A 16,575-nucleotide genomic window follows, 5' to 3' on the forward strand; every position below is an offset into this window, starting at 1 on the left:
GCAATAAGAGAGAGCGGCAACAGCCCTGGTAAGATAATTTAATTTCTTTACTTTTAATGAAGATGATTGTGTGTTAAGCGTCTGCGACTTACTTTCACTTTGACTTGCGATAGTTTGCACGTTGGCTTGATGAATCGATGCTCAGCTTCGGTGATGCGTGCTTCAGTAGCGTCGTCATATCTGGCTATAACATGACCTATAACACGCTCTCGCACGTTTAATTTTTTGCATTTTTGTTTGGAGTAAAATTTACATGTGGTTTCAACAACGATGCATTTACACTTGTCCAGTTTCGTCTGGAATGCGGCCCAGACTTCCTCCTGAAGTGGTTTGAGCGATCGGAATTGAAATATCGAAATTAATATCGATATCGCAATATTCATTATCGATATCGCAATATCACATTTTGTCAATATCGTGCACCCCTAATAAATACCATCTTTTTTCAACAGGTCAGGTTTGCCCCAAAAACTTTTCCAATTGTCTATGTGTGGCGAGCAGGACGAGGTCGAGGGACGTGAGAGAGCGGCGCGAGACACGCCACCGGTCTCGCGCCGCTCTCTCACGTCCCTCGACCTCGTCCTACTTGCCACAGTATGAATTCTAAGCCAGCCATTGAGTGAACACAATCTACTAACTATCTCATCACTCCTGCGAATAGGAAGGGGGCCAGAGCAAATTACAGTGCTTGACATCGTACTTGCGAGTTCACACACCTCTTTAATATTAATTTTGGTCATCTCCGACTGGCGGAGTCAAACATCATTAGTACCGACGTGAATAATAATCTAATTTACGTTTAGCATTAGCCAGCACTTTTACATTTGCTTTGATGTCAGGCGCTCTGGCTCCCGGCAAACATGTGACTATGGTGGCTGGTGTCTCTATTTTCACGTTCCGTGTGATCGAATCACCAATTACCAGGGAACAATCAACATAATTCTCAGTGGGTGTTTCACTGAGTGGGGCAAATCGATTTGTTATTGGAACGGAACAGTGGTTTTTTGATCCGCGACTAGAGCGATCCCTCACTGTCACCCATCTGGCCTGCTGCACGGGCTCTACTTCAGCCGGAACCGAATCATGTAAAGAGTTCACTAGGCTAGGCGCATCCAAAATAGTATCTAGAAGCTAATTTTAGCAGTCAGAAACTGTCCTATAAGTTGTGATATATCTCCGTGTACATACAGTGGTATTCACAGTACTGACTCAGAGCCTGATTGGTTTCGTGAACCCACCGGTATTTGCCCGTTTGTTGCAATTAAATAGCCGCGATGGCAAAAAGCACTCACAGTTTCTCGTTCATCTTTAATATTATGCATGTTATGCGCTGATTCCATTTATATTTAGAATTTTCCTTCCAAAATGCTTGTTTGTAGCGGCAAGAAAACGGATTTGTTGTCTACAACATGGAGAAACATCCGTGAATGTCACTCACAAACATTACTAGGCAACCAGTAGCGGGAACGCTCACTAGGGACCTAACCACCAGCCACTGGCGACCTGCAGCGACAAAGTCACTTGTAGTGTGAACGTACCTTTAACAGGCTAGTGAGTTACTAGCATGTTGTGCTAACAATAAAGGAAGCTAGCAATGTCAGGTTAATCTGAGATGTTGGGTAAACTGTATTTAGTAGTATAAACAAGCAAACAAACGTACTCGGTTACTAAAGTAACCTCGGTTCTCTCTAGAGAGAGGAACGAGTACTGCGTAGCTTAGCTACGCATTGGGGAAAATCCTTTTCCACGAGAATACTGAAGCCAAAAATTATCCTTAATTTTGTATAAATGTAAAACGTGTTGCCTCAGCATACAGACCTAGGCGAGACAGCTCGCGCGCCGATTGGCTACTATGCGGGCAACTGCTTAAGCCTATCGAGCGAGACCTTGAGTGACGTCACACCCAATGCCGAAACGGGCGTGGCTTAGGTCTAGTGTTGGGTCCGAGTCCACCTTTGTCGAGTCCGAGTCGAGTCCAAGTCCTTAACAACCGAGTACAAGTCCAAGTCCGAGTCCAAAGAGGGTCGAGTCGGACTTGAGTCCGAGTCCTTAACATCCGAGTCCGAGTCGAGTCCGGCCGAGTCCACAAAGATTTAAATGATTTGAAATTGACCTTTCACAAAGACCCGCCCCTCTTGGTTACTGTTGCTACGTCCGACAAGCCATTCCTCTCTCACTCCACATGTTCTCGGTCGGAGCAAAGAGCACACTAACAATGTGCCAACAGACAAGACAGAGCAGGGTACTTTTGGTTTGAAATAAAGTCTCAGCTTTCAATTTTTTTAATTTTTATGAAATTCAAACGATAAATACTGTTTTGTGGTGCTTTAATGTGTAGGCCTCAGTTCAAGCAGCACGTGAACTGATAATCTCTTCTAGTTATAGCACAAATTTCTAAAAAAGAAATCAATACACACTATTTTTCAAGTTCAAGTCCACTGCCTTTAATCTACTAACTGATTTGGTTTGTTTGTCGAACAAAAATGGCGTGTATCTGCATTATAATTGGTCAGATCACCTGTCAATCAAATCCCGGCGAAAGGTCTCAACACTGAGCTCTTAAAATAATATTTTAAACCTTACAAAATGATTGCAATGTATAGTTACAGTCATACGTTTACCTATTGTACATCTTTTAGAATCTGCAAGGTAATGCTTAATAATGCAACACGATGCATTAAGAGCCAGGGGTAAACTTTTGAGCAAGATGATGATGTTCATGAAATTTTTCTTATTGTGTTGTACATGCTAATATCTTATTTAGCCTCTGAAGGGTTGGACTAAATTAATGAATGCATTTTTAAACAAATAAGACCAATTTACACCAATGATCAAGTTCAAAAGTTTACACCTCTTGGCTCTTAACGGATGCTTCCTTCTTGTGCATCACTAAATGTTTGCAGGGTTTGTAATAGTTGTGTATGAGTCCCTCAGTTGTCACCAGTGTGAAAGTATGGATCTTACAATCATAGTCACTGCTAGTAAGGAGTCAAATATGCAGAAGATGCTGGAAAAGCAAAGAATGTGCAGGAGCTGGATGATTTTTTCCTGGATTTTTTTAAAAAAAAGGTAATGACACAATATTAAAATCGAGCCTATGTAATTTGTCTTTATTTTGTGTTTGTATTTTATTTAGGCTATTAAACATCTGTTATGTGAAAAAGCTTTTTCAGGGCAGTACTAAATAGAAACAATGTGTATGATCCGTCTTATTAAAAAACATATAAAAATAACATTTTGGAGATTCTGCAAGGAGTATGTAAACTTATGACTAAAGTATAAATGCAACAAAAATGATAACATTATTACACGCCAAAATGTTGCTATGGTTATCACGTTCTTATGTTGCTATGTGTCAAATCATCGCAATTTCATGATTCAAAGGACAAAAATTAAGTGGATTCAATCCCACATTTAAATGCAGTTATCACTATTTATAATTTACAGTGTGAATGTAACCACTGGTCCTCTAGAAGTATGAAAAACAAAACTATTTAGATTGTCAACATCACTTACCGCGTTCGGCACTCTCCCTAAAACTCTCGTCATAAACACTGACTGAAGTTGTCCGCACTGCACAGTGAATATCTTATTTATATTGCGTCTAGAGAGACTTTGTTGTTTATGAGGGGATTTGCGAAAGGATAAAGCTCAGTGCTGATTCTAAACATACATTTTGAGCGAATTATTCGCATGCGGACTCTAAAACGCCTCTGATTTGCCACTGTGTTTATGCACTTAACTGTGATTGGCTACAATGCTCAACGCTGAAACAGCGTTGTTTCGTTTAGTTTTTGAATAAAAAAATTCACAAAATTTTGTTTTGTGTCATCCAGTGCCCGGACTCGACTGGACTCGGACATTTTTCCGAGTCTAAAATGTCCCGAGTCCGTGTCAAGTCCGAGTACAAATTCATTCGAGTGCGTGACAAGTCCGAGTCCATTCAAAATTGGACTCGAGACCGGACTCGAGTCCGAGTCCGAGTTCGAGTACCCCAACTCTACTTAGGTCTATATAATGCGCTCACAGGCTTATCTTATCTGATTTTTAAAAGCGAAACAACCAGAGCGCATACACGGCAAGATACGCAGTACTCGTTCCTCTCTCTAGAGAGAACCGAGGTTACGTTAGTAAACGAGTACGTTATCTTTCGAGAGATACTCTCGTACTGCGTAGCTTAGCTACGCATTGGGGAACACCCTGTAAAACGCTGTGTATGCAGGGATCCGACACCATAGACCCAGAGCCCTGAGCTGGGGTTCGTATAGTGCATAATCACCTGAGGGACTCACAGGGAATCCAGAAAGAAGTGGGTTCCAACCACCATCTCCCAAATATTGGCTGCACAGAGCAGTCCAGCTATTCAGCATAGCCATGTATCAGCGACTGAGATTTCAGTCTAACCAAATTCGGTCAGCTAAACTGATAATATCCTGGCCTGTAAGGCGGTAACCTCAAGGTTATAAAACCTGATAAATGTAGACGGGGAGGCCCAGCCTGCCGCCATACAAATATCCTGTAAGGCAATCCCACTCGACCAAGCCCACAAAGAAGCCATGCTCCTCGTGGAGTGCACTCTAACACCCAAAGGACATTGAATGCCTTTGGATGCATACGCCAGAGCTATAGCGTCCACTATCCATCTGGATAGGCTCTGTTTCGAAGCGGCTAGTCCCTTAGAACGCCCACTGAACGAAACAAAAAGCTGCTCCCTCTGTCTGAAAACAGACGAGCGCGACACATAAGCTCTCAATGCCCTCACCGGGCAGAGAAAACTCATCCACATTCTCCCCAGTGACCGGAAGGGCGGACAGGGAAATGACCTGTGCCCTAAACGGTGTATTTAGGGATTTTGGAACATAACCGTGCTTAGGTTTTAGTATGACCCTCGAGTCATTTGGCCCAAATTCCATGCACGACGCGCTCGCTGAAAGCGCGTGTAAGTCCCCGATGCGCTTCACTGAAGCGAGAGCCAGGAGAAACACCGTCTTAAACGACAGGTGTTTAATATCAATCTCCTGAAGAGGCTCAAAAGGATGACCCTTCATGGCGTCCAGCACCGTGGAAAGGTCCCAAATGGGAACTGTGGGAGGTCTGGGGGGATTCAATCTCTTAGCTCCTCTAAGGAACCGAATGACTAAATCGTTCCTTCCTATGGACTGGCCAGTCGCAGTTTCAGATAACGCTGCTTTGGCTGCCACATATACTTTGAGCGTGGAAGGGGATCTCCCTTTGTCCAACAGCTCTTGTAGGAAGGATAGAACCTCTGTCACTCCGCAGTCTGGTGGTGACACGCCACGAGACGTGCACCAACCAGAAAATACTGACCACTTAGAAGCATAGAGACGTCGCGTAGACAGAGCTCTAGCCTGCGTGATCGTGTTTAACACTCCCTGTGGGAGGTCAGCGGATACCCGTTGATGGCCCACACGTGAAGGGACCATAGTTCCGGGTGAGGATGCCAAATCGAACCATTTGCTTGAGAGAGGAGATCCCTCCTCAGAGGCACTGGCCACGGGGCGGTGCTGGCTAACTGCATCACCGCTGGGAACCAGGGCTGATTCAACCAGAGCGGCGCTACTAGCAGCACCGAACATCCTTCCTCCCTGATCCGTTCCACCACCTGGGTCAGGAGGGAGACAGGGGGAAAAGCATAAAGAGGACGACGAGGCCACTGGTGGGCCAGGGCGTCCTTGCTTTTTGTGAAAAATTCTGGACAGTGAGCGTTCTCTGGAGACGCAAACAGGTCTACTTCCGCTCTGCCAAACTTCTTCCACAACAGCTTTACTGTATGTGGGTGCAGCGACCATTCTCCTGTCGGAACGTGGTACCTGGACAGTACGTCTGGTCCAACATTCAGGTGCCCTGTCACGTGCGCTGCTTTCAGTGAAAGGAGGTTGCTGTGTGCCCATATCAGGAGGCGTTTGGTCAGTCTGTATAACAGCAAGGACCTGAGGCCGCCTTGGTGATTTATGTAGGACCACTGATACGTTGTCTGAACGTATCAGAATGTGGCAACCCGCAATTAGGGGACGAAAACGCGTAAGCGCTTTGCTCACTGCTAGCATCTCGAGGCAGTTTATATGAAAGAGCTTCTCCTGCTCTGACCATAGGCCAAACAGCGGTCTGCCCTCGAGCAGCGCTCCCCATCCTGCGTTGGATGCGTCAGTCTTGAGGAAGTCCCCAGGTTTACACCTGAAAGGTACCATTCTTTCGACTTCCAAGGTTTCAGAGCTGCGACGCAAGCTTGATTGACCTTGAGGCGAAGCCAACCGGGGGCCCACGCATAGGGGGAGCCAGATCTGCAGTGGGCGCATGCGTAGCAGGCCCAGCTGGAGGACTGATGATGCTGAGGCCATCAGACCCAGCATCTTTTGAAAACTCTTTAGAGGGAGTACAGCGCCGCAGCGGAACAAGCTGACTGTGCGCTGAATATGTAGTGTGCGCTGTTGTGACAGCTGCGCTGTCATTGACAGCGAGTTCAGTTCTATTCCCAGAAAAGAAATAGTCTTTCTGGGAAATAGCGAACACTTTTCCCAGTTTACTGTGAGACTGAGATTCTCGAGGTGACTCAGTAATAGGGCTCTGTGCGCCATGATCTCTGAGTGAGATTGGGCTAGAATGAGCCAGTCGTCCAAATAATTCAGCACTCGAACGCCCTGAAGTTTGAGGGGAACGAGTGCTGCGTCCATGCACTTCGTAAATGTACGGGGTGCTAGAGACAAGCCAAACGGCAGGACTGTGTACTGCTATGACTGACCCTCGAAGGCGAATCTCAAAAATCGCCTGTGACGTGACGCAATCTGTATTTGAAAATACGCGTCTTTTAGATCTATTGACACAAACCAGTCTCCTTGGCGAACATGCGCAAGGATTTTTCTGGTCGTAAGCATCTTGAACTGGCGCTTCAGAAGCCGTGTGGCAGCGAGGGCGTCGGCGAAACTGCAGCGAATAGCCTTCTTTCATGATGTTTAGCACCCATTTTGAGACCCCGGGAAGCTTCGCCCATGGATCTGCACGGATAGCTAGGGGCTGAGTGAGAAGCGCGCTCTGATCGTCTCGCGATATAGTGGCTTCTGTGAGCTGTGACAGAAATGTCGTGCTCGCAACATCCGAGGCCGGGGCCGCGCTGATAGCAGCGGGCAGAATGTCCGCGCTCGACCCCTCGACGGTAGTTAACCAGGAGAGGGAGGGCTGGACGGGCTCCGTAGGAACCGTGGTGCTTGTGTGAGAACGTGGGCGCGGGGGAGCAGGCACGTTTACCACCTTTATAGCATCGCTCGCCTGAGCAGAGTGCCTGCATGCAGGTTTCGTTTTTACAGAAACCGTGCGACAAGCAGGAGGTAGCATTAGTGGGCACTGGGTAGTGGGCACTTGTGCTACTTTTAACGCGCAATCGAACTGAGTCGATTTTATGTGCGCGGGCCCTGTGTGTGGGGCCATGTTTGTGTGTAGGGATGGGCACATTACAGTGGGCAGTCTTACTACACATGAAACACCATCGGCCGTGGCCAGGACACCAGAAAATACGCTCTTTAAGGGATTTATCTGGGTAGCCCTGAAAACGGCTGTTGTGTGCAGGCAAGCGGTTACTGGAACAGGCTTGTTGGCTGCTAAATACACTGGACCAGTCACTTTTCTTGGGACTGGACGAGCGGCACACTTCGGTGAAGGTCCGGCCGCAGCGGGACTTGAACACCGTCGTTTTCCTAGCAGTGCTAGGATGTCTTCGGGGCCTCAGGTTTCAACGTGATCTTCGTTCGCGGGCCACGCGGCGCGGGGCGGCGGCTGGAAGATCTAGAGCGCGGTCTCGAGCTCTGCGTCTGACGGCGTTGAGATGAGGCGCTGGGCGGAGGCTTAGGCTGTGCACTCTGAGCAGACGGTTTCGCACGGCCTGCTGCAGAGTTAGAGCGCTTCGGGAGGAAGTGCTTCATCGCCTGAGTCGCCTTCTGTACCTGTCGGTGAAATCTTTGACCGAGGTTCCGAAGAGGCCAGCAGGGGAAAGCGGCGCGTCGAGGAAGCCAGAGGTGCCAGAGGTGCCTTTCAGACACGGTGAGCGCCGCCATACTCCATCCAATGGCCTGCACCGCAGACTTTGAAGCGCGAAGAGCAAGGTCCGTAGCACTTCTTAAGTCCGCCACACAGATCGCTTCGGGTCCGTTCTCGTCCATTTTCCGGAGGAGATCGGCTTGAAAGATCTGTAGCGTCGCCATTGTGTGCAGTGCTGACGCAGCCTGTCCGTTGTGGTGAAAGTGCGGTGGAGCAGGGATGACGTCATGCGGCAAGCCTTTGAGGGCAGCGCCATCTTAGCACGCCGTCCAGCGGAGGGCGGGCATAAGTGCGCTGCAATAGGCTCTTCGACCGGCGGGAGGGAAAGGTAGCCTCTGTTTTTAGCATCGTCAACTTCGGAGAATGCCATGGAAACAGAAGACCTCGACCTCGTTGAAAACGGGGAGCTCCAAGCCCTCGCGACCTCTTCGTGAAGCTCAGGAAGGAAAGGCGCGGGCTTAGAAGCAGGTGAAGACCGCTCCCCGGGCAGAAAATAGTCGTCCAGTCGGTTGTGGGCGGGCTGCTCGGGCGAAATCCACTCAAGGCCAAGGCTCGCCGTGGCTTGAGTGAGCACGCGAACAAGCTCCGCCTCGATGCTAGCTCTCTTCCCCGTCGAAGCACGGACAGGAGGCGCGAGGTCCACAGAGCTCGTCCAATCCTCACTGCCGGACGCCAGGATAGAGCAGGAATCCCCATCTCGCAGCATCGCGTCGACCTCATCCGCGTCGGCGACGGTAGCGGCTGCAGGCTGCGGTCGCTGTCCGTCCGGAATCGACGATGATGAAGCCGGAGATGAAGCTCGCGGGCGCACCGGCGAGCTTTGACGGCTGGGAGATGGTTTGGGGATCCGCTGAGCACGGCGCTTTTTACGGCGCGGTACTACAGCGGAAAACACGGGCTCCTGGAACGATGCCAAGCGAGCAGAGTCCTGCACGGGTTCGGGTACCCGCGGGTACCCGACGGGTGACCCGCAAATTTTGCTCAAACTGTGTCGGATACGGGTGCGGGTCGGGTCGGACACGGGGAAACGCGGGTCTAAACATGGGTTCAGTGAGATGCGGCGCCTTGTAAAAGGTCCAAGTGATCTGAGGGCGCGCGCGCTTCCTGGTGTGTGACGTGTGTGCAGACTAGTGCATAGAGTATACACTAGATGTCGCCTTGGCTACGGCAGTTCATTGGAACGAATGTCTTTAATGCGAAATCTAGTGTATACATATCTATGCACCATTCTGCGCACACGTCACACAGAAGGAAGCGCGCGCGCTCTCAGATCACTTGGACATGGCTTTGTTACAAGAGGTAAAAACTATATAAATACTGTTCGTTTTCTCACACAAACCGCTTGTTTCGTGTCTTAGGCCATCAATGTGTACTTACATTTACGAGTCATTAAATCATGTTTCATTTGGACTTCTCTGTGCATGCTCTTTGAGGTGGACCCCATAGACCTGCATGATATGACTTTCAGACAAGAATGGTTTGACCTAAAAATATCAAAATTGAAAATACTGTGGAAACAAAGACACCTACATCTTGGATGTCCTTGAGGTAAGCTAAAACATATCAAAAATTTATTTCAAAGTGAACTATCCCTTTAATGCAAACACAGCCACAGGGGAAAAAAAATAATATTTTTATTAAATAACATTTGAAAACCTGTATAAACTGAACACCAAATAACAATATTAACTATTGAGAGGTGATGACTCGTTCATGAAAACGTCACAAAGAAACGGGAAAAGTAGCCTAATGATTATTGAATAGGCTATATAGGCCTATGTCAAATATAGCCAGGACAGGAGACAGAGCTGTTTTCTTTCGTTTTGAATTGTTTTGTTTAAAAGTAGGCTACACATTTCAAGCTTTCTATATGTTTCTCAGGTCTGTGAGGCATGTAGCTTATACGCTGAGTTTCGTTAATTTCCAGTTCATGCGCCGTTGATCCGCTCTGTGTCCTGATGCCTGCTATTAGGCTACTTCTTATTTATTAAATTCAGACAATTGGTTATAAAACATCATTTAAAATTGAGATAAAATTAATACAAAACGAAATTCAATTTAAAGAAAGGCTTTATACAGTAAGAAACTTATAATGAAGTGGTCAATAATGTCTGCCTCTGTCTCCCGACATATTGCACAACGTATGATCTTATGCTACTATGCTTTTAACTTCTCATATAATTAATATTGATGAAACAATATATAAATATATATAAAATTGTGAAGCTGATGTGCTAGACGAAATTGAATTGTTTTGTGGTAACGCGTTAGCCATGTAGGCCTACTATCGGCTTTTTGACAGCTTCGGCTGTTGTCCTTGTGTTAAGGCAAGCCGCCAAAGGCAATACAAATTTGAAAAAAGTGTGTCTATAATGTGATTGACTAAACTGATTTTATTTCGGGTGCGGGTCGGATCTCGGTTCTATTTTAAGCGGGTCGGGTCGGGTTGCGGATTTTAATTAGTGCTGCTGTCGGAAAACGGGTCGGATGCGGTTTTAAGCCCTGCGGGTACGGGCGGGTGCGGATTTACAAAATCGGACCCGTGCAGCTCTCTGCAAGCGAGTCCTCAGAGTCGCTAAAGGCAAAAGTTTGCAGTGATGGCAGCCGCCATCAGAGAGAGCGAGAGCCGCGTGTTGTTCACCCAGGCAGGAAGCGCAGATAACATGGCGGTCCCCGTCGCTGAGTGTGGCTCGGCACGAGCCGCAGGAAGGCATCTTTAAAAAGACGCTACTCTTTTAGGACAAAAATGTGAGTCGCGCCGGCGAACTCACACACACACAAAAGAGCAATGCAGAGAAAGGATATAGGCGCCGGATAGCGCAGCTGGAAGGCGATGAAGGCGGCGAGGCCAGCAGCTTCTCGACTCTTTCCGCTGAGTTGCCTTTTCGACGGCGCAGCTTCTTCTCGGATCAGCGATGTGATGTCTTCGCTTGAAGGATTAAAAATCAGATAAGATAAGCCTGTGAGCGCATTATATAGACCTAAGCCACACCCGTTTCGGCGGGACGTGACGCTGAAGGGCGCGAAGCACCCTCATTGGGTGTGACGTCACTCAAGGTCTCGCTCGATAGGCTTAAGCAGTTGCCCGCATAGTAGCCAATCGGCGAGCGAGCTGTCTCGCCTAGGTCTGTATGCTGCGGCAACGCGTTTTACATTTATACAAAATTAAGGATAATTTTTGGCTTCAGTATTCTCGTGGAAAAGGATTTTCCCCAATGCGTAGCTAAGCTACGCAGTACGAGAGTATCTCTCGTAAGAGAACTCACAGCAGCAGCAGTCACAGCGAGGCAGACAGGAGCAATCGATCAGAATCAGATCAATATGTCAGTGACCTAACATTTTATTGTTACAAAAAATGTTTTTGTCATTCTAGGCTAAGCAGTTTATGAAAACAGACAATCTTTTTTGAATCCATGTTTGGTCCTCTCTTTAGTCTGGTAATTCAATGCTGTCCACTTTTTTTTTTTTTTTTTTTTTTACTGCATTTCATTAAAAGCAGTTGGCTGGACAAACTAATGACTTTGGTATTTATTTCCCATTTGGCAGATATGTACTTTTACTGTGGAACTGTTATTTTCTTAATCTTAAACCAAATGCTTATCAGTGTCGGTACTTACTATCCATTGACTGTCTGCTGAAAATCAACTGACTTTAACCTGTGATGCTGGCCTGTAAGAGTCATTAAACAGCATTTCTTAGATTTTCACTTCATTTTGATGAGCCAACCAAATGTGGCAACAGATGAATATATGAATTTATTGCATGTCTGCATACGCTGTTGAACATCTGCAACCTAAAATGTATATGCAACAAACAGTTCTGAAAATCCTTGCAGAAGCAAAAGATAAAGTGTAAGTAACAAGAAGTTAATTTGAAATTGTCTTGTGTTGCTACTAGACAACTGAATGTTAGCTGAAAGTATGTTGATACATTGGTTAATAGCTATATGCTGACTACTTAAAAGCTCTTACTTTACTGTACTTTAAAGTACTGAGAACCTGTTGAGGATTTGTTGCATGTCTGCAAATACGCTGTTGAACATCTGCAACCTAAAATGTATATGCAACAAACAGTTCTGAAAATCCTTGCAGACGCAAAAGATAAAGTGTAAGTAACCAGATATATACTAAAAATTCATTTGAAATTATTTTGTGTTGCTACTTATAGACAACTGAATGTTAACTGAAAGTCTGTTGATACATTGGTTAATGGCTACATGCTGACTTCTTAAAGTACTGAGAACCTGTTGAGGGGTTCGTTGCATGTCTACAAATACGCTGTTGAACGTCTACAAATACACTGTTGAACGTCTGCAACCTAAATTGATAACACTCTACTGACAGAATGTTTAATAGCAGTTTACATGTTACATACAGTGTAATTGATTGTTACAAAACATTTAAAAGACAATCTACAGATACTACCCTGAAGAGAGTAAGTAGATATGTACTTGTAAAGTAACTTATAGACAGCAAACTATCAATAGACTATCTATAGGGGGACCATCAAAATAAAGTGTTACCGCTTTGGTATGATTTTATTTTGTCATTTTGGTTAATACTAGCAGTAGTGACATAAAAAGCGTATACCTGTCGTATTGGTTCAGGTACTCTGTACAGGCAGCAGGTGTGTGTAAGTTTGACTGCTGTGTCCAAAGTGATTCGATGACCCACAGAAACATACACAGGTTTGGTGCTGCTTTGAGAACTGCGGAGAGCCTGAAGAAACACACACACACACACACACACACACACACACACACACACACACACACACACACACACACACACACACACACACACACACACACACACACACAAAATACAATTTACTAATAGATTCATTTCCAAACAAACAATCTATCCTGAATTTACTCATTATAAAATAAAATAAAAGTTCACAAAGTGGAACGCACTTCAAAATGGGGAATTGCTTAGGGAACTTTTCAAGTGTGTCTAAAAGTGGACTGGAACGCGCCCAGGTGTCTTGTTCTCCCCATTGCAAACCATTTCCGAGTAGTTTTCTACCTGGCTATGTTTGACCCTGCTTTCCCCTGGATTTAGATTATCTGTCAATAGAATGGATGGAATCTGATTTTGATTTTGTCATGGTTTTCGGTCTCGGACTGATTCTCTGTATTCTGATCTAAGCCTGCTTAACTCTCTGTGGATTATGTGTGGATTGTTATTAATTTCCTATTCCCTGACCACTGATTAAAGTGGATTTAATATCGGACCAATCATCCGTACTCTGATACTGCCCTGTTTCACACGGTTTAGATTAATTTGAAAAATTCTTACTTGGTTCAGGATCTGACCCTACCAGTTTAGATGGCCAAATTTCAAGTTGGAGTCAGCATTGTTTTCAGAACTGCTTAATTTATTATATTATATTCATTTAAGGATTAGGTTATTTAATCTAAGCAAATGGTTAACAACACCCAGGTAAACATGTTTTGACAGGAGCAATTCCAAAACTCCCTGCATTTTATGCCCACAATGGCCTTCTTTAAAGTCAAGGCAACGCAGCGTCCACCCCATCGGTCTTTTGATTGTACCATAGGTCTCCTGCCTGGCACTAATCCTCCTCACGGTTGTATTTATTCATTACCTGAACCTGAATCACAGGCCAAAGAGAGCTGAAGGTCTGCATCCATGTATTGATTATTGGGGATTAAATGACATCACAATTAAATTACTTTATCTGCTTTTGCTAGTGCCCGTAGCCCTCGAACAATTCTGCCAAGTTCTTATCCATGTTGGACTTATGTAATGCATACAACCTTTGCATTTGAGAAGGAGACAAATGGAAGATCACCTTTTCTACAAGCACAGGGCACAATGAATGCCATTCGAGCTATATCTTCCAAGCCTATGTCAATAAAGAATTCTGAGACATGTTAAATGTTTATATTGATGACATTAGAAGTGCTCCAATGCATAATTCACTGCTCTGAGTGGACTGATTCTCTGTGTCCTGACCCAAACCGTTGTACACTAAGTGGATTTTATATCAGACTGATTACCATGCTCTGATCCTCGTGGTTTCACATAGTTAGAAGAAAGGTGAAGGATGTACAATTTTATATGTTAATATACATTATCTTAACCCAGTTTATTGTTTATTTACTACCATTAGTATGCCATTCATGAAATGATCTCCCCCAAAAGTGTAAACATTGAGCTTCCCTTGCAACATCAAAATATTCAGAGCGGCCTGCTCAGGGGTCCGTTCTTCGTACGTTGCTTAAAACATCCAAGATCAAATGAGACATCCAAGATGATATCATCGGCCTAACCATGATCTGGCAAATTAGGTTCTTTGAACACACCTGCCGGTTATGATTAGTATAGCTGGATTGAGTTATCTGAGGTCTCATCCACACTACTGCGTTTTAGTTTAGAAACGGATAATTAAAACGAATACGATCTCCGTCCACACCAGCGTTTTAGCTGCGTATTAGAATTGATCTCCGTCCACATTAAAACGACTGAAAACGCGGATCACGTGACCATTCACCAACACTGGCATGCGCGTACCGGTGTAAACAGGCGCATGTAGGCAGTTATAGCATTGTAAAATGCAGAATTTATTTGCACAACAGCTGCTAGCAAAGACATCAAAGTCAGTAACACTTGTAATTCGTTATCCATGTTGCAGTCACTAACGTTACGTACTGTAGTCCAGGCTGTTTTGTATGTTTTCTTCCCGGAGACGGGTCATGTGATGTGTGGCTGATGAATCAGGGAAGGATACGACCATGACTGATGACATCCAATCATTGAGCCGAGCGTGAGCCTCTGCGTCAGCGTTTCTAAAGTCCTCCGTTTTGACCGTCTTCACTAAAACGCCCTCTGGAGATTCAAAACGAACGCTGGGTCGGCAGCGTTTCTAAACATCTCCGTTTTAGGTCTTCGTTTTTTGCCGTTGTAGTCTGGACGGGAGGTGCAAACGTAGCAAAAGGTCTCCGTTTTTAAATGAAAACGCAGTAGTATTGATGGGGCCTGAGATAATTGCGTATTCATGCGCTGGTTTAAAAGGGGATATGTATGGATAGTAGAAACACTGATCAGCAACGCTGCTATTGGCTGCTCACCGTGGCCAAAGAGCGTGCATAGTTTGACGCCATTCTTTTTTTTATTGTAAAATGTTTGAACTCTGTTTTTGGTAAGGGAGTTAGGTTTACAAATTGTATCTTAATTTTCTTTTCTTTTGGGTTAGGGTTTAGGAAAGAGGTTTAAAGACAAGGTTGTTTTGTTTGTTATTTTGGCTTGATCAGCTCCTGAATCATAAGTTATCCCAAAATAAGAAAATAAATAACTTTTTGTTTTAAATCCTTGCAAATCTCTGTTTCTTTCATGTTGCCCCTTTCCCCCTAGATGGGGTGTAACATGACATTGGGGGCTCGTCCCTTGGCTAGATATGTTATATTAGCCGAATTTGTTTTGCTAGTGTTTGCCTGGGGGTTTTCTTTTTGTGCGGGAGGAAATATAGAGATTGGCATGGCATCAAAATTCGAACTTGATAATTTCACGATCGCTCCTACGGAGGAGGAGTTTGAAAAATGTCGTAAAGATGATTTATTGTTGATTGCGGATTTCTTTGATATAGTTGTACCGCGAAATGCGCTTAAGAGAGAGATTAAGGACGTACTGCACATGGAGCTTGTAAAGCAAAAGATCTTGCCTGGTGTTGAAAGTGAGGTTACTGGTGTTGCGGCTCCCGCACTGTCTGAGAATTTGGATACTGTCGAGGCGGAGTTCAAATTTGACGATAGGGCTCGCATGGATCCCATTAATCCTCCTGCACCGAAGGATCGACTGTTGGCAATCCGGTTGAAAGAACTGGAAGTGGAATTAAGCAAACAGCAATATCAAAGTCAGTTGTTACATGTCCGAGCTGTTGAGCTAGAGACAAAACGAGACATCCGGCTGAAAGAGCTGGAGCTTGAACTAAAGTTCGAGCTGGCTCGGCATCCACCTTCTGAGTTTCAGGGAAATATTCCTGTGCAGAGTCCAGCAGGCCCCTCCTCTCCTCTCCCTACATCTCCGCATGCGTCGCCGGTAAGTCCTGAATTCGATGTTAGTAGGCAAATTTCACTAGTTCCTATATTTAGAGAAAGTGAAGTTGATACATATTTCACTGTTTTTGAGCGCATCGCAGCCACATTAAAGTGGCCTAGGAATATGTGGCCTTTATTGTTACAATGCAAACTTGTTGGTAAAGCACAAGAAGTGTGTTCTGCATTGACGCTTGAGCAAAGCTTGGACTATGGCGCAGTTAAGTCGGCCGTGTTAAGAGCGTATGAACTAGTTCCGGAGGCTTATCGACAGAAGTTTAGAAAACATGTGAAAACCCCCAGTCAAACATTTGTTGAATTTGCACGTGAGAAAACCACACTTTTTGAAAAATGGTGTGCTGCCTGTAAAATTATAACTTTTGAGCAATTGAAAGAGCTAATTTTAATGGAAGATTTCAAAAACTGCATTTCAGAAAAGTTAGTCGTTTATTTGAATGAACAGAAAG

At 45.1% G+C, this 16,575-nt stretch overlaps 1 protein-coding gene across 12 annotated transcripts in view; it reads right to left on the minus strand.

Moving 5' to 3' along the window:
* Positions 1-16,575, minus strand: part of LOC307006464 (endonuclease V-like) — a 134,894-nt gene that overhangs the window by 37,911 nt on the left and 80,408 nt on the right. For all 12 annotated transcript variants that reach the window (XR_013799461.1, XR_013799462.1, XM_079627491.1 and 9 more), the window contains one exon: positions 12,639-12,767. Coding sequence is in view for 10 of the 12 variants with exons in the window: in XM_079627491.1 (XP_079483617.1) it covers positions 12,639-12,767 (129 nt within the window). In the remaining 2 variants the exon portion in view is untranslated. The remainder of the gene's footprint in view (positions 1-12,638; positions 12,768-16,575) is intronic.

The sequence above is a fragment of the Phoxinus phoxinus genome, assembly GCF_949152265.1.
Source record: "Phoxinus phoxinus genome assembly, chromosome: 11".
Classification (NCBI taxonomy): domain Eukaryota; kingdom Metazoa; phylum Chordata; class Actinopteri; order Cypriniformes; family Leuciscidae; genus Phoxinus; species Phoxinus phoxinus.